The sequence below is a fragment of the Coffea arabica genome, chromosome 7e (genome assembly GCF_036785885.1).
Source record: "Coffea arabica cultivar ET-39 chromosome 7e, Coffea Arabica ET-39 HiFi, whole genome shotgun sequence".
Classification (NCBI taxonomy): Eukaryota; Viridiplantae; Streptophyta; class Magnoliopsida; order Gentianales; family Rubiaceae; genus Coffea; species Coffea arabica.
In genome coordinates this window covers 11,318,455-11,336,814 of record NC_092323.1, presented here as the reverse complement: position 1 = coordinate 11,336,814, position 18,360 = coordinate 11,318,455, and the positions used below count along the sequence as shown (strand labels likewise).

The 18,360-nt window shown below is 33.7% G+C and overlaps 1 protein-coding gene across 1 annotated transcript; it reads left to right on the top strand.

Moving 5' to 3' along the window:
* The first annotated feature begins 8,444 nt into the window (after window positions 1-8,444).
* On the top strand, window positions 8,445-9,056 carry LOC113702052 (ethylene-response factor C3-like). Its single transcript, XM_027223001.1, has one exon. The coding sequence runs from the start codon at window positions 8,445-8,447 to the stop codon at window positions 9,054-9,056; it is 612 nt and encodes a 203-aa protein (XP_027078802.1).
* The last annotated feature ends 9,304 nt before the right edge of the window (window positions 9,057-18,360 follow it).

The window sequence follows — 18,360 nt, the reverse complement described above, 5'->3', positions numbered from 1 at the left end:
GGTGAGAGAGAATTCTTGAGAGATGAGAGATGATATAAAAAGGTTGAGAGATTTTTCTCTCATAATAAAGAATGAATTTCTTTCCATGAACGTAGGCTCAATGGTGGAGCCAAATCATATTAAATATTGTGTATCGTTTATTTTTCATATTTGTGGCTTGTTTGTCATTAAATTGTTATGTACTGGATATCTCAATGATTGTTTATTCCGTGTTTGGATCCTAACAAGTGGTATCAGAGTTTGATTGTGAGATTGGATTGTTCACAAGCATTTGGATCCCAACAAATTGAATAGTTAGATCAAGAGTTTGGTTGTTCAAGGTTGGATCCTGTTAACTATTTAGATCAAGTGGATTGGTGGCTGTTACCAATTGAACTATTTAATGAGTGGTATTCTTGTTTCAATGGATTGACAAAAAGTATTGAACGTGAAGGATGAAAAATCGAAAAGCATGGAAACACTTGACGGTGAATCTAGGCAGGTGATTCAAGAGTCAAGGAAAATGTGGAGTCCAATGTTGATTTTGGACGTGAATCGGTGGAGACTTTCTCATACCTCCAATGGTTGATACTTCATTCCGGTGAATTTTAGATTTTGGTTATGTTTTTTGGATGGTGTGGCACATGTCTCAAAGAAACAAAGAGATCTAATTTTCATGCACTAGAAGACTCTAACAGTTACGAGTTTTTCGTTTTAGGTGGAGTTTTGAAAACCACATGTGGCGGAACAATTCTGAAGATGGGAAGAAATATGGTGATTTTTACCACTTGATTGCCTCAATGTTTAGAGTTATACCTTACAGAAGGGGATCCCAGATTGCAAGTAGTGGTGAGAAAAAAATCCTGCAAAGGGAGACGATAAATTAAAGCACCTTCTCACGAGTCAACTGGAAATTAGATTCAGGATAACTACACATGTTCATTTCTCGATTGAATCAATTTGGTGTCAAGATTGTATTAATTCTGGTGTATAGTTTGATACCATATTATTTGGTAGTTGAAGACAAATGGTTGTTAAAATAAATTTTCGCCAAAGTGGAGATTTGTTAGGAAATTGGTTTAATTTTTTTAAACAGGTTTCTTGTTTTGTGTTAAAGTAACTGGTTTTTTAATTAATTTTAGTTATTTGAAATAGTAGTTAAGGAATTTCCTATTTTGTTTAGAATTAGAAATTATTTCCTATTATGTACAAGTTTAGGAATTAGAATTGATTTCTTATTGTTATTTGAATTTTTGCCAAATAATGTTCTCTATAAATAGGTGGGTTGACATACTATAAAGAGACATACAAGGGCACACAAGATGCAACATGTAATCTTATACATGAGTGGTGAAAGAGAGTTCTTGAGAGATGAGAAATGGTATATAAGGGTTGAGTTTGAATTCAAATTGTATTCTTGTATAGGATTTTCCTCTCATAATAAATAACGAATTTCTCTCAATGGACGTAGGCTTAATGATTTAGCCGAACCACATTAAATATTGTATGTCATTTATCTTTCATGCTTATAACTTGAACATTAAATTGTTATGTACTTGATATTTCAATGATTGTTTATTTTGCGTTTTGATCCTAACATTTTCCTCTTCTTCACACCCAAACCTTGATTTTGACATTTTCCTTGACAACAACTCGCCTGATACTTCTCTAGCACATGAGAAAGGAAATGCCATAAAATCATTGAACTTAATTTCTTGCGAAGGAATTAATGAACAAGAGCCCAGTTCAAGTTGAAACAGTCAAGGCAACTCAGAAAGTTAGAACTTAAAAGTAATGTCAAAGTGTTGGATAAACCAAAAGAAACAACTAGTCTAAAGAAAAAGTTGGTTTGGAGCTTGAGGATTTGGGAGCAAACTCTTGGAGGAGCTCCTCAGTTCATCATCTGAAATTCAAAGTGGGGCTACTAATTATTAATTAGACCCAAAATTCATACTAATCCAAATGGATAGTACTTGTAGATTAATCGTTCTTTCATGGTCTTATGTTTTGCGTTTGATAAAATTGAAATCTGAAAATTGAAATCTAAAGTCAAATGCATTAAGTTACTTTTTTGAATGTATATCACATTAAGTGATAAGTGAATAGATTATTACGTATTTCTAGGAGAAAGTTTTATTTAGAAAATTCAGTGTCATTTAATTAATTTAAATGTTCTATTTTTGGTTATCAAATACATCTGATGTTCAGATTTGAACATATTAAAATTAAGTGCTAAATTGAATTATCAAATAGAATCAAATAATTCTATTTCATATCACCATGCATCTATTTATGGGATGCCCCTCAATATAAATCCAGTTCAATGAAAACCTAAATAAAAAACATATATTTTTTCAGTCAATATAAATAACACATTCATGGAGCATATTTGAGTTAAGAATCTCAGAATTAAGCCTGAAATATATTTCAGGAAAAAATAGTGGGCTCAATTCTCAATGCCCATGAGTTTGGTGTCTAATTGGACTTAAACTTTAAAAGTTGAACTCCAACTCGACAAAGTTGAGCTCACAAAGCCTTGTTACGTACACACCAATTCGAAGCTTTGAGTAACGAAAGTGTATATGAATTTTTTGTTTTGCAATAAAATATGGGACGTAACTTAATTGCTAGCTCACAAAGATCCTGAATGAATGATTTCTTGCTCTAACAAAAAACTCTCCGGAGTTAAAAATTTCACCAATCAAGAGTTGGGAGGCTCACATACTCTTTGACCCTAAAAAGGTAGAGGTATTTTTTGGAGGCAAGACGGACGGGTATATTTTTAAACACCAATACTGAACAAAGGATGCTCTTGAATCTAATTGAAAATATTGAATATGGTCATTTAATATTTTGCGTTCTAATTAACTAAATTATTCTATTTCCATTAGCTTCTGTAATTATATGTCTGCTAGCTAAATTTAATTGAATCTCTCTACCAATACAGAGACCAAAATCCTAATCTACCAGCTGGGGTGCTTTCATTTTGATCTTCTTGGCCATTTTGATTATATTTCAAAGTGCTCTAAATGAAGTTCAGTCTTTCACATTGCAGTGTCTGCAAATTCAGCCTTACGTTCACAAAAAAAAAAGAAAGAAAGAAAATTTCATGATCAATATATATACCTCCACCACATGGGGCTTTAAGAAATATGCAAACAAATATACCTTGAAAATGTGGGGACGTATATATCACAATCGGAATGAGATCGGGCAACCGATGGCATTCCAAGATGTATAAAGAAACTAGCATACAAGAAACTTTAGCTCCGTCTGTGGATTCGTCATTTTTTGAAAAATTCTAATTTCATATACAATGCTACAGTAATCTATAAACAAAAAATAATTTCAAAATCCCAAAAACAACTTAAAAAACACAAAAAATAACCTCAAAAAATACCAAAAATAATTTCATCTACAGTAAAAGTGTTTCACATATATTATTATAATAAAATATTTTCAAAATATCCCAAAAAATAGCTAATCCAAACGGTATATTTAGAATTTCAAATATGCCATTTTCTCTGGTCTATTTTAAACTTGCAGGATATGGTATGGGTTTATGCTCTCCCACACCTATGTATTGCTTTGTTTTTCATATCAAATAGAGGAAACAAAATTTGCAACTTCGAATCTTGAACCCATACCATATCCGGGACTCTGGGTTTTCTAAAAAGAAAAGTATATATACTGATATGAATCACTCGTAGTTGTAGCCAAGCATCCCTGAACCTGAACCCCAAAAATACAACCCCGAAAGATAGGAACAATTTGCAATAAAGAAAAGGAGCTGTCCAACCACATATGGTTTCTGTCCTTGAATTTAAGGCTCTAATTCCCATTCCTAGGGGCGGTTGCCTAGTGCAGAATCCGCCGACGGAAAAGGACAAAATCAAGGGTCAAAGTCATATTAAAAATTAAAATAATGACCATTTGTTGTTGTTTAGTGTTTATCCATACTAATACTAGGGTTAGGCAGAGGTGCATTCACGTACGCTCTAATGAAGGTGCAACGTACGAGTTGTTGTCAGGCCGACGTCATCATGCTTATGCAACAATTTGATGGGAATATTCTATTTGAAAACTAAAAAATTAGATGTACCATCCATAATTCAATGTTCTTGAATTTTGACCAGGTATGACGAAGTTCATGTCTTGACCTTGTTGACATTCGCAGTCCTGTCCCGCTGCTTGACCCAAAAGCCACCAAAAGAACGCAAAAAAAAAAAAGAAAAAAAAAGAAAAACCCTCTAGTAGTATCATATCATATATGCACTCAGTACATTCAATGATTTTGGGCGGCCAGAATTTTTCAAAGTGTAGACCAAAGTGTAAATTCAAACATTAAGTCCCAATTGAACCTGCAAAGTGAAAATTTTATTCTGAATAAACCCTTTCAATTCTTTTGGCCACTACTGGGTCGGCCCTAATGATTTCATCATTTTGTATTTCGCCAATGACGTTTGAGTAAAGTTTAGTGGTAAAGTGAAATCTTATCAATTTCTTTTAGAAGCTTTAAAGCAATTAACTTCTCGTCTAATTGATCTAAGAAGGATTTAAAATATTTACTCTTCTAATCCAAAAAAAGATTTTGCTGCTAGTTTCAATCTTGCGTATATGATTAGAAGAGCACTATTGTATCCTTTTCAGCTCATTTACATGGGAGCTTAATTACTCTAAAGTCCCTAAGAACTGGTAGCGAAAGAGATTATTTTGAGACAAAATTTTCATTTTGGAGGGCTTAATTGGAATTTGCTTACTCTCAAGAGTTGAATAAGAACTTTGATCTACTTTGAAGAGCTAATTAAATTGAGATTCATCCTTTCTGAAGTAATACTACTTGAGGTTCAAATTTGGATGACAACAGCTGAAGTATAGGAAGATGATGCAATATTCAAACTTGTTGATAATCCAACATAGTCTCTTGTCCTCAATTTTATATAAACACAGTACGCTTCAAGCTAATCACTGAATGAAGAAAGATTCGATACGTGTTAGTAATCATTAAAATTGCTATCAAGGTCACCAGGAACAGGTTCATTGAATTACTCATGTATGCCCCCTTTTGTTGGATACATTACATGTATTTCTTCCCACTGTCATGTCAAGTAGGCTATTAGAGTTTTTGCTGCTATCAGATTCAGGATTCGAATTCTGAGACAGACAGTTATGAATGAATGAAGAGAGTCTAAGAGGGTGGGAGGATAAAAGAAAAAGAATTATAATTGTATACTTTAGTATTATCAAGGTTTCATCTTATTCCAGGACTTTAGTATTTACTATCAATCCAATCCTTCCTTCCAATACTTCAGCTCTTGGCCGCAATCTGTGCCACAATCTCCAATCCTTATTTCCCCCATTTTCGTAGTCCTTTCTGAGGAATGCCCCCAATCTCAAAACAATTACCAAATGGAGAAATTATAACACTTACCCAAAAGAAAGACAGATTAAAAATCTTAACTAAAGAACTGACTGGCTTTACTTTGGGCCACTTTAATTTCCCTACAATCCAAAATTCACAAGACTGTCCCGTTAAATTCAATTAATTAGACTCTCGTCACTGGCATGTCGAAAATTTTCCATCACGCCATTAAAATTTAAATCCTTTTTTTTTTTTCTAGAAACGATGGACATTTAAATTTAAATCCGAGAGTGCAGAAATCGTAGTATTCTGGGATGGAGATTTTAAAAAATAATAATAATAAAAAAAAAACAACACAGGCATATAGGGCAACCAGAACCCATATAATGAATCATAATTTACCAACTTCAACTTCAGAGAGGGTTAGCCTATAAACATCTTGATCTAAATTCTAAAGCCCTGGTCTAAATTTTATTTTATTTTATTTTTTTTGCAGCCATGATCCTGGTAATCAGCCATACAAGGAATCATCACTTGACCAAACTTCCACGATTATCCAATGTGCGGTGTGCAATTGCTGTTCAAGTCATGTGCTGCAATTTTAAGGACGCCGTCTTTTCTATTACTGTAATCTTCAGACAATCCATAGCCATTAACATTATAGCCATCAGACAGTTGAAACATTTGGAGACAGAAGATGGCGATTAGTCAGGAACATTTACCATTTCATATGTAAGGAAAGTCCGGAAAGTTGGTGACAACCTGGAAATAGTGGCGCGAGTTTGACTAAACCATCCTAGTCCGAGGGGCATTATCAATTTAGTAGAAAATTATACCTGAAAAAAAATTAGTGGTCTTACTAACTGGATTTTGAAACCTTGCTAGTATTTAGTAGAAACCGATGATTTGTTTTGTTCTCTCTCTGTTCTTTTTTTTTTTTTTTGTTTAGCTACTAATGTTCTGGCTACCTTTGATTTTGTTGTCAAGCTCCCCCGTCCGGATTGTATCTTTTGGGAGTTTCTTCTAGAAAAATAATGATGTAGCAATTTTTTTAAGATGTAATGTATATGGGACAAAAAAAAAAAGGCTACATTTTTCTTGTTGCTGTTTGTAAACGTAGCAATCCAGACAAAATTTCCAACCCGTGCAAGCAGTCTCAGACAAGATCTATCAAAAGATATATTAACCTTCATGGGGGAAGGGACTCTTGCGAATGGTTCAGAGGGTATTTATTCTTCGCTTGCGAATTCCTTTTCCAGATTTCTCTGAAGGAATACAAACTAGTTGCATGAGAAAAATTGGACAGGGAGCCTTCTACTATTGTTGACAAAGAGACAAAGTGTTTGTTTGTCTTGAAATGTCAGGGAAATATTTCCGTCAAATGCATCACAGTCAACATACATAAAATTAATAAATGCTCGGGAGGTTGATTATGTACTAATAAAATTGATATTTTTGGCCATCTTTATCAATACCAACTTCCAACTTGGTGCACTAAAGTGTGATTAATGTTGATTGCATGATGATCTAAACACCTAATAATACCGTTGGTTTATAGTATAAAGCTAGTTATAGTTCTCGGATTTCGCTGTACAATACAAAACTCTAAAGAATTAAGAAAATTAGGCAGTAAATTAGTAACAGGAAATCGAGTTTTTTTTTTTTTGATAAATAACAGGAAATCAAGTTTAGGCTGCCGATATGTTGAGGCTTATAAACGACATTAGACGTTGAAAATTTTCCATTTGTCAGGCAAAGTTAGTCCAAATTTTCGAAAAACGGAAGATTTGGCCTACGTCAGTGCATATTTAACTCTATATTGGTTGAATTGAAACATTTGGGAACTCGTGGCCCCACCAAAATAGAAAGATTACAAATATAGAACATAAAGTTTGCTCATATTCAAACAAGTAGTTTAACTCATTCCGGGGAGGGATCGGTTGGGTGGTCCGACGGAGAGAGTATAAATGAGAGATCTCAAGTTTGAGTCATCCCATTTATACAAAAAAAAAAAAAAAAAAAAAACTCGCTCCTTCTAGACTCTAGTAAGGGTAAAATATTGCACTTGTACTAATTGATTACCAAACTAGTATTTTCTAGTATCAATGACTACAATCAAGAAAATATTGCACTTGTACTATTTGATTACCAAAGTAGTAATTTCTAGTGTCAATGACTACCGGCTCTCAAGTTTATACACTCTGCATCTCTTTTTTATTTTTTTTGGATATATTATGATAATTGATGGACTCTGAGAGCTTTGTACACTGCATTTCTTTTCTTTCTCTTTGATATATCATGACAAACTTAACTTTGTCCTCAATGAACTTTGGAAGTTATGTGTGACTCGCTCTTTTATCCTTTCAAAGCCAAAACTTTTTTCTTTTTACTTTTTTAAATCACAATTTAGGTAAAAAAAAAATGTGCTAGCATGGAATATGTGAAATTTTAGTTTAGAATAAATTTCATCTATATATGGAGTCTCCATGATCAAATACAAGTGCTTTAGGCTCTTCAATCCTAGTACATAATAACAATTATTCAAGCAAAAACTGTAAAATGAAATAGGAGTAAACCTTTTTTCAATTTTGCAGGTGAGTGAAAAAATTTCTCCCTGCAGTCATGTAAAGCAACTGATCCATCCATGACTAACTTCAAATAAAGTAGAAAAACTGTAATGTTGGATGAGTAAAAGGGAAAGATGGAAGTTTGAAATTCTCGGTCAGGTTCTTGGAATTCAATCAACAATAACATAAAAAGGAAACAGAGAGAGAATAAAGATCCTTTTATTTTTGTCTTTCTACTTGGTCGTCGGACTAAATTGACACCAAGAAGATGAAAACAATTGACGTCAATCCCTCTTTTTAGTTTTCTTTGTAGTTTTATTTATTTTTTTTCCCGTAGCTCTAATTCATGTCCATGGTTCAACAGTTGTCATATTCTATTGACAGTAACAACTACAGTACTTTAATCCACTATGTATATAAACATGCTAGCACTCCCCTTGCCTCTCCAATTCATAATTGTCTGAGAAACCAAAGTTTCTTATACTTAAATATTTCTCACTATTGTAGTACTAACCAGAGAAATTAAGATTCAGAAAATGAATTCTTCATGGATGGACCATTTTTCTGGGTACCATCTGTTCTCATCCCACAAGCAGATCATGGATCAAGCTGATGATCAGAACCTAGATTTCTACATTTCTGGTGATGAGGAGAATGTCCAATACTTATGGGATACGAATACCAGTTCATCTAGCGAGGTTGACAGCACTGAAATCATATTTAGCCTTCAAACACAGCCTGAGAAACTTGAAGAGAAGCATTATATAGGTGTGCGCAAGCGGCCATGGGGGAAATATGCAGCTGAAATAAGGGATTCTACAAGAAATGGATTAAGGGTTTGGCTTGGAACTTTTGATTCTGCAGAGGAGGCCGCTTTGGCTTATGATCAAGCTGCACTAGCAATGCGCGGTCCAGCAACAGCCCTCAACTTCCCGATCGACAGAGTCCAAGAATCATTGCAGGAAATGGTGTGGATGTATGAAGACGGATCATCTCCAGTCGCAGCCCTGAAAGAAGCGCACAGGATGAAGAATCAGTCCAAACGTAGAGGAAAAGCAAAACAGGATAAGCAAAACGACGTGTTGGTTCTTGAGGACTTGGGATCTGATCTGTTAGATGAGCTTTTATCTGAAACTTGTTATCCTTGAAGTAAGCCAACTTGTTGTAATTATGCTGTTATGCGTCAATTCATCATTGTACCTACTTATATATCCCCATCTCATTGTTTTCTAGTCTCCCCTTTGATTTTCTTAAATCCCTGGTTTGCCTTTCTTTCTTGCCCACAACATCACCAACTGTTGGAACCCTAACCGTCTAAGCCATGATTCAGATATGTCTTATTCGCTTCAGCTCTAATAGAGCAGTAATTATGAAGTACATAATATATAATCTCCCCACTTAGCCGCCAGTGGCACTACCTCCTCTTTTGCTTTTGTAGATAATGTATCAAATTGCTTTTGTTCCAAAGCAAAACATATCAATTTCTTTTCAGTTCTTGCACCTAAAAGAAGTGCATTATACCTTCAATGTATGTTTTGCAACCTCAACCGTGGAAAAGATTTAACTTGGAGGCTGTATATTAGTAATAGCTTCATTACCATATAATCCTAATTTAGTTTTTTATTATCACAATATCAAATTGTATGTTACTGTATATTGAAAATTAAGTTTCTCTTTTGACATCATGCTTGATCAATATCTCAGTATTACATGCCCATGTTCTACCAATCTATATAATCTGTTTCAATTTAGCAAAACGTCGCATTTGGTGCTTTGTTCTTTACATCAATATTTTTCTTCTGCTAGTGTTTATAATTTTGATAAGTTTCAACTAAAAAGTTTGAATAAGAAAACATGACAGCAGGCATCTATACTGTGGAATTGTTTCCTCCATTTAAACAATACATATGCTGGACTTAGAGCCATACACCTTAGAGAAGGTATCGTTGGTTTCCTTGAGTTCTTCTGGACTTAGAACCATACACTGTTTTCTAAACTAGCTAGCTCAATAGCATCTAAGTTCTGTCAGTCATCAAGTCAAGATCTTGATGTCGGACTTTTTACAAGCGTTCACAAGGATTTAGCAGGAAGAGAAAATAATTAAGGGGATCAAATATATAGTATATTATTGAAAAAAGGCATGCTTTTGCTTTCTGCAAATGATCTTTAAGGGTCATAAATAGGTTGCTGTCTCCCGAAAAGCTATTTCCTCATATTGCTTCTTCCAAGAAATGAATTATATAACGTGCATTATGATTGTTTCTGGACCTTGGCACCCTTGATGAACTAGATTTGAGAGTCTGCAGGAGCTGGGATCCTACACAATCAAAATTAAAAGCATTCAAAGATGAATAGAGACAATTCTGATAGAACCAAGGAACTAAACTGTATGAGCACTTGATAGTGGTATCTAATGATTTAAAGGCCTACTCTCCAAATTACTGGTCACATATATACGTCGAGTTGGAACTTTGAAGCACTTTTGTTTACTGTTTTGGGTGTCTCCTCCTGTTTGAAGTCCTGAAGTTTGAAACATCAAAGTAGTTAGCTTGTGTCAGATCATGTTCCCAAGTGATACCAGAAAACTGATTCCAACATTCCATGTTACCTTGGATCATCTTCTTTGAACTCATTCTAACACTAGTTTCCTAGGGTAAGATCTCTTCTCTTTAGCATCCATAGTTATCATATCACTGTTCTGAAACTTCTTGTCTGTCTGATTTGATCTACCTTTTGTACTGTAAGATCATCTTAACCATTCCCATCTCTCAATTCATTACCTTACTATGCATTTCTCTTGATAATCACTCTGATGTTGTCTTTTACTTTGTAATGTTCCTAAATTTCAATCTTAACAATCTCATTTCTTCAACAGTTGTTGGTGGTTTTACTCCATCTCTTTGTCGAAAGTGTGATGTATCACAGAGCTACTATTATTGCCATCTCTTCTGTTTTTTCACTTATCATTTGTTTTTGATGCGATTATCTCCATACTTTTAACTCAACAAAAAAGAAATTAAAGTTAAATAGAATTTTGATTGGTTTTCCGATTGATTAGGAAAACCATTTAACTATCAATTAGGAAATAGGAACTTTGTGGGGCAGCGAAGTTACTTTAACTACTCAACAGTAACAGACATTTGCTTTGGGAAGAGAAAAATCTTTCTTGTTGAACTTGTCATCATTTTTCTTGATCATCAGCAGCAACGACATGCCTTCATCATATTCATCTGATCTTTTCAATCCAATTAATACACTTTTCCAAACCTTTTGTTAACAATGTGATATTAAGATACCTTATCCTTCTCTAAATCTGAATATTATTCGAAAATAACTCTTTGTTACGGCTACAGTTGCATATTACAAGACAAAGCTTGTTGCTATCTATTAACAACTATCAGTCATGCATGAGCAAAGTGAAATTTTGGGGATATATAAAATACGACTCTTTCGCATACTTTGGAGACCTGATAAAAGAAAAACCATTGTGCCGTCACAAAATCAATGACGGCTATATAACAAAATGAGCACTATGAGTCAGGGTCAAACCCTATCATTTTCAGCTAGGAAATTAAAGGCACTTGAATCCATTTTCATAAGCCTTGATGTGACTTTGAATTGGGATCATTATGCCATTTTCATAAGACGCTTTGATGGTTCTATTACAAAACCAGTACTTTTAATTTGGATCCCACTCTTTTTCTCTTAAGCTAGTGAACTCGAGATAACTTGTATGCATTTTGATTAGCTTTGCTGCTATTGTATGTCCCCAACTATCTTTAATCTTTAAACAATAGATGTCTCCAAAGATAGGCAAAGATTAAAAACAAAAGAGAACGTGAAGCAAAATACTAATTACAGGTTGTTCTATGGTTGCAAAGTTTGAAACTGCCTATAGGTGGATTAAGTTCCCATAATGAAAGAATAAGTTGCACCTGATATGGCTTCTACTGGCTAGTACTTGAAGCTTTAGCATCTTCTTTTCTGAATCATCATCATCATCATCATTATTATTATTATTAGTATTTTTGGATCTATTTGAGTTGGGAGGAGATGATGTAGAATTGTCCATTTGTGCAATAATTGTTGGAGCTCAAGTCGATCTCTACCAGTCTTCACAACAATTGACTTTCAAATCATGAATTTCAGCTAAAATTTAACTGGTAAGAGCTGAAGATAAATGAAATTATTGGGTAAGCTCCCTTGAATGTGCTAGGTGAGGTTTAATAAATGTATAACTTAAATGGCTCAGCAATATAATTCATTTAGCTTCTCAAGTTTCATCATGATCTTAGGATATTACATTCCAATAACTTCCTTCAGATTTGAGCCCACCAAAAAAGGAAAAAAGAAAAAATGAAGAAGTTAAAAAATGTTGTCAGGTTGGACTTGCTAAAAATTTAGTCTGGTTATATTTTTCTCACATTTGATCTTTATGTCCTAGATACTTTGATAGAGAATACATGTTTAATTAGTTTCTTGATAATGTACGTGCTCACATTAACTTTTGAGAAAAGGATTCTTTACCAGTAAACTAAGTGTTTTATCATAAAATTTATGGGTGATATCGATTCTGAATATGTATACAGAAGTTGTAGTCATAAGATTTAATTACATCAAATTCGAAAAGCAGTTGCTAGATGGAGGAAGATGCCGAGAACAAATGGGAGCTTAGTTTGGATAGGGACTTTTCTATATGCATCTTTAATTTGATGTAAATATATAGTTAGTTATTTTTCAAAGGCCTTTGTTATGTATTTGTAGGTGTTTTGCTACTAATAACTAATGGATGCTATTCAATAGAATTAATACTTTTACCAGTAAAAAAGAAAAAACATTGACATATTAGCAAAAGTTACAGTAAACAAGTAAAACCAATAACATATAGGGTATGTTTGTTTGGACTGAAAATATTTTCCCGAAAAGGTTTTCCAGAATTTCTGGTGTTTGGAAGCAAAAGAGGTTGGAAAATTATTTCAGCTGGAAAATGTTTTCACGCCACCGGGTGGAAAATGACTTCCACAACAATTTTCCTGAAGTTAATTTCCGACGGCTTCAGGACTCATGAAAAAGGAGCTGGTGAGAGTTGCAGAAGTTTTTTAACTTCTCTGTCTTTGAATGCTTTGTCAAGTGTCCTCCGTAAGACTATCAAATCTCGCTTCCACTTCCAGATCCGTACTTTGCCACAGCCAAGTTATCTCTTCTATTTGAATAAATCAACTTACAAGATTCCGCTGAACAATACAGCACCAGTGGACTTTTTTCATTTTCTCCACGAAAAACAAGAAGGCCAGCCATGAAGATGATGAAGGCCGTGAAGAAGCTCAAGTTCTGGTCAAGAAAGCAGAAGAAGAAGAAGAAGGCATTGTTCATTGATAACCCACCACCACCACCATGCCATTGTCAGTACCAATATTACTGTCCGCCATATGAGCCCTCTGCTCCACCATTACCAACATCATCATCTTCATCATCATGGGTTGAGTACGATCACGAGGCTCAAGACACCGTCTATGCAAACTCTAAGTTTATCTCATTTACCTCATCAAACCCAACTCAAGTTCAAGATCCCACATTTGGTCCGCAAGACTTCGGTTCGGTTCCACAACCCAGACCGCAAGATCCTACAATGCCAGCAATATATCAACAAACATATCAGAAAATATTTTCATTGACAAACCAAACATCGAAAAATTATGAAAAAAGGAATTCGGAAAATATTTTCACTTAATAACCAAACACTGGAAAATTATGGAGAAGGAAGTGATTTTCCAGGAAAATGACTTCGATGGAAAATATTTTCCCTAGAAAAATATTTTCAGTCCAACCAAACGGACCCATAATGGAGGTTACATTCTGTATAAAAAAAACTTACCACAACAGATAGATTGAGAAGCTGAAGAGTAATGGTTGATGAAGCTTGTCTCCTCTATTCAATGGCTGTTTAAGTCTATCCACCATTTATTCTTCTTGCGTTGCTATTCTGCTGGGACGTGGCGAAAACTTTAGAGCCTTTATCTTCACTGAAAGTTACCTGTTGAATACGTAAAGAAGATTGTAGTTGCTGCTACACTATGCTGCTGTGTTTTGCTGAATAAAAGGGTCTGTATACTGTAGGATGTGGTGTTGATGATGGGAGAGGAGTTGTGCAGAAGAGGGAAATTTAGGGCGCAGCTCTTGGGAGGGGTTTGAGCAGAAAATATTTTCCTTTAAAAAAAAAAAAAGAAAACGCTTCCACAAATTCATAGCAGACTTTATAGTTGCTGAAACCATGGATAAATGCAAGGGTTGATAACGCTTTGCCCCCTTGAAAGTGGGGGGTAATAACACTTTGTGCCCTCGACGAAAATAATGGGCAATTTACCCGCTTGAGATATTTTGTTTGGTATTTGTAGTAAGCATTCCATTTGAAAATGCAAAAAAAAAAAAGAAGAAAAGAACTGCTTAAATAAGTTGACAATTTTGACAAAAAAAATAAGTTAACAAGTTTACCCTTTTTGTTGATAAATAAAAAAAATTTATAGAGTTAATTTTATGTACAATGTATACATAATTATGGTTAGATGCATGATACATAAATAAAATTTGGATTAAAATTTTCAATCCAAATAATGGTGTATATGCTGTTAGTCTATAGCAAATTAATCCAAATTTAAAAAGGACATTTATTAAGAAAAATAGTCTGGTTAAACATGTTGACAATTTTACTCTTATGCTATTGATAAATAACTTACCCTTATGTTGTCGATCAATGATAGTAATTTATAAAGGACATTTATTGAGAAATATAAATGATATGTAGCACTAGAGATTTTCTTCAAAAATAACACACATTTTAGGCTGTTCAAACTTTGGGAAAAAAATCAGTATATCCAATCTAAATCGGATATTGGTCAAACGAAAATCGATAAAATCAATTAATATCTAAACTTTAAAGTTTGATAAAATAGTGTTGAAATAGATATTCAAATTTGATAACTAAATTTCTAATTAAAATTTGGTAAAATAGTTTGACAATAGATATTAAAATTCAATTACCAACCAAATTTGCAAGAATTTTATATGTTAATATATATTATATATAAAAAAAATCCTATATTAAGCAACGTACAACTAAAATAATAGGAATAAACTAAAAGATAGTCCACATTTTTTATTTTAGATATTCTCTTATTTGTACCTATCATATAGAAATGTCGTGTGTTTTTTAGCCTTCTTTGTAGGCAGATATATTTATTGCTATCTACTAATATATATCATGGAGTAATCTATTATATAAACGGTGTTATAACTTATGCTTTCATAGAATCAATTTGACTAAAGACAAAATTTACAAGATAAGGATAGAATTGTCAGTTAATCATTATAATTTTTTGGCTTTTTCAAATGGAATACTTAATACAAACATTAAATGAAATGCTTTCAAATGGGTAAAGTGCCAATTATTTTTATTGAGGGGGACAAGGTGTTTTTACCCCCACTTTCAGGGGGGCAAAGTGTTATTAGCCCTAAGTGGAAAAGCAAGTATTGAACTGGTAGTATAGAAAGAAGAACCCTATTTTTTTTTTTTTAATCTTGTCTAAGCAACCCAAGCTAAAGTTCTTTACAAGATTAGTAGTTTGGAATTTGGATATTAAAATTGGTTTCTATGCTGATGTCTCAAGGGTATTTGAAAGTCTAACTCTTAGCTACTTTGTTGTAACTTCAGTTTCAAGGGGACACAGGGTTGTATTAGTGCTAGTGAACAAAATGCTCAGCTTGCATTATAGCAAACAATATTTGACTGGCTCACAGATGTCTAATCTTAATTTCTCTAGCTTCATCCACTGGGACTTCAAATGATGATAAAATACTGTCCCATCGGATAAACTACTCAGCATAAGAGCAGTTGTGATGATCATTTTAGTTGTATTTAGTCGTTTCTGTCGAGTACCATCTAGGCGTTTAGACATCAATTCATGCTAGCTTGAATTTTTACTTTTACAGAAGTGTTGAGGCAATATAGGACTCATCGAAACCAGAAAACATTGCTAGAAACTTAAGTGCCAACAGTATATCACTGTTTTAAACAAATTGTATAGTAAGAGTACTTGATCAACGGAGACACTTAACTGGTTAAGGGTTTCTTATGAAATTCACTGCTGAATCTACTGGTCCAGTAAAGGGCACAGAGTGGACCATCCGCCGACGAAAGCAGACAAAGAAAAAGCATTATGGGGTCGTGAAAATATCACCTTCTGGGGGTTCACGTCCTGCTTCTGGATTTTAATATTATCTTCATTCCAAAATAACATATTGTTTGGGCCCATGAATTCATTTGCTTTTCTTTACTTGTTTTTTTTTTTTTTTTGCCAGCCAGTCTCTTTCAATTAAGTTGTAAGTAAATACCCAAACAAGTCTCTTTCTTTTTCTTGAAATGCATGCATTTTAATCCAACAAAAAAAATGGGGCGCATTCATGAACCTTTAATAATAAAATAACATTTCAAGAGTCACAATCAATAAAAAGAAAAAGATTGAAAGTGATTGGAATGCAACTATGCATATTTGTTAATTGAATGGTTAAATATTTGGAAAAAAAGATCATGAGAACATGATACTAAGGCATAATTGAAAGATCAGAAACAGCTATCCACTTGTTGAGGATGAAATCTTTGCGACCTTAAGTATACTAGAAGGGGTGTTGTATTGAAATTTTATTAAGAAATATACTCCATAATTTTTTTTCTTTTTTAAAAAGATAGATAACCTAGAAAGAAAGTCTAAACCTTTGAAGGCTGCTTTAAATTGGTTGAAGGGTTTTGATGTTTGACCCTTTCTCCTATCTATATGCGATGTTACACCATTTTGTGTGTTCGTTTCATCCAAAAAAAAAAAATCCATAAATTTCTGTCTAATGCTTTTTCGTGGATGAGATAGATATCATATAGGATTCAATTATTTGCTGTGTTCGTTTCAGTCAAAAGGACGTCATTTCCCGCTTTTTTCATGGATGAGATAGATATCATAATTGCCTTTTTTTTTTTTTTTGGTTTTGTCGCTCTCAAACTCATCACCTTCTTTCCGTTGAATGATTGGAGCACAAAAGTAACTGTTTTATCCAACATGAACAAAACTTAGATTGTGTATAGAAAAATGGTGTAATAAGAATCTCACCTTATACCAAAAATGTGTGTATGGATGCGTTATATACTTAGGCGGACCTCGATCACCTTATCCCAAAAATCTCTAACAAGCAATTTCAAGAAACACCTTCATAGATTTCGAAGCAATATAAAGTTGAATAACTAAGAAAGGAGATTTAATAAATGATAGCTGAATCTGATAAAACAATTTTGATTGGCACAAAATTTGGGGGTCTTAAATCTTCCTTCTTTAGAGCAGAAGACGAAGTCCTTTCGAAGGGCATCGATATCTAGAGCTCTGATGAGCATCCTAAAAGGATTCTCCATTAACGTAAATTATTTGTTTCGTATTTTGTTTTAGGTCAAATTATTCCACATGTAAATTCAGCATCTGTGCGGCCGAATTAATGAATGCATATAAACATTGAAATTAAACAAAAAAAAAATTCTTCAATTCTTAATTTTCATTTTATTCTTCGGTCTAAACTTAGATTATTCTACTCTTATATTAGCCTCCGCTCAGCATCTGCTGACCCAAATTAATAACAGACTGACATCCAGATTTATCTAATTAAGGAAGTAAAGATTTGATAATTTTAACCAATCTTAATGAAGTTTATTGTTTCTATTCGCGCATTATAATTAATGATTAATCCACTATAAGAAACATAAATAAAAAAAAAATCTAGAACTTAAAAGATCACATCGGCAGGTTTTTCTAATCTACTTCACCTTCCTCTACTAAGGTCTTGGCTAGTTACATATGAATTGATACTAGTCTTCAGTCAATTGATAGCGTGTACCATATCTCAATCAGCATTTCTTGTTTGATTTAACTTTTTCTGTTGGCTCCAAAAGATACTACAACAATCAAGAAAATCAGATCCCTTGTACCAACTTCATATGACTAGACCAGATAGACTATGTCTACGAACATAGACAAAGTCTTATACTCCATCGTACCTTTGCTTGGATTTTCATTCGATAGACGAAGAAGAGAAGTTGGTCCGAGTTGTTGCTTGTGGCCATCAATCTAAATGGAGGAATGAGCTTTGAAACTTTGAATTCTGAACCCTCATTATCATTTGGAAAACGGTAACTGAGAGCATAAATTAATACAATCACTCAAAGCAAGAGAAAAGGAATTTTTTTTAAAATTTTTTTGTTGAAAGAAAGAAATTAAAAAAAAAAAGAAATAGTTGGTCCTATTACAGAGGGTACCTGTCCTGTATTTAAATGCTGTTATTCCTACTTCTAAGGGGAGCTGTCCTCGTGCGGAATCCGCCGACGGAAGAAGACAAATTCCCGGGGTCAGAATGTGAGAATCA

Bases quoted from the DNA above. Each gene is read 5' to 3' on its own strand.
- LOC113702052 (XM_027223001.1), top strand. From the start codon at position 8,445: ATGAATTCTTCATGGATGGACCATTTTTCTGGGTACCATCTGTTCTCA.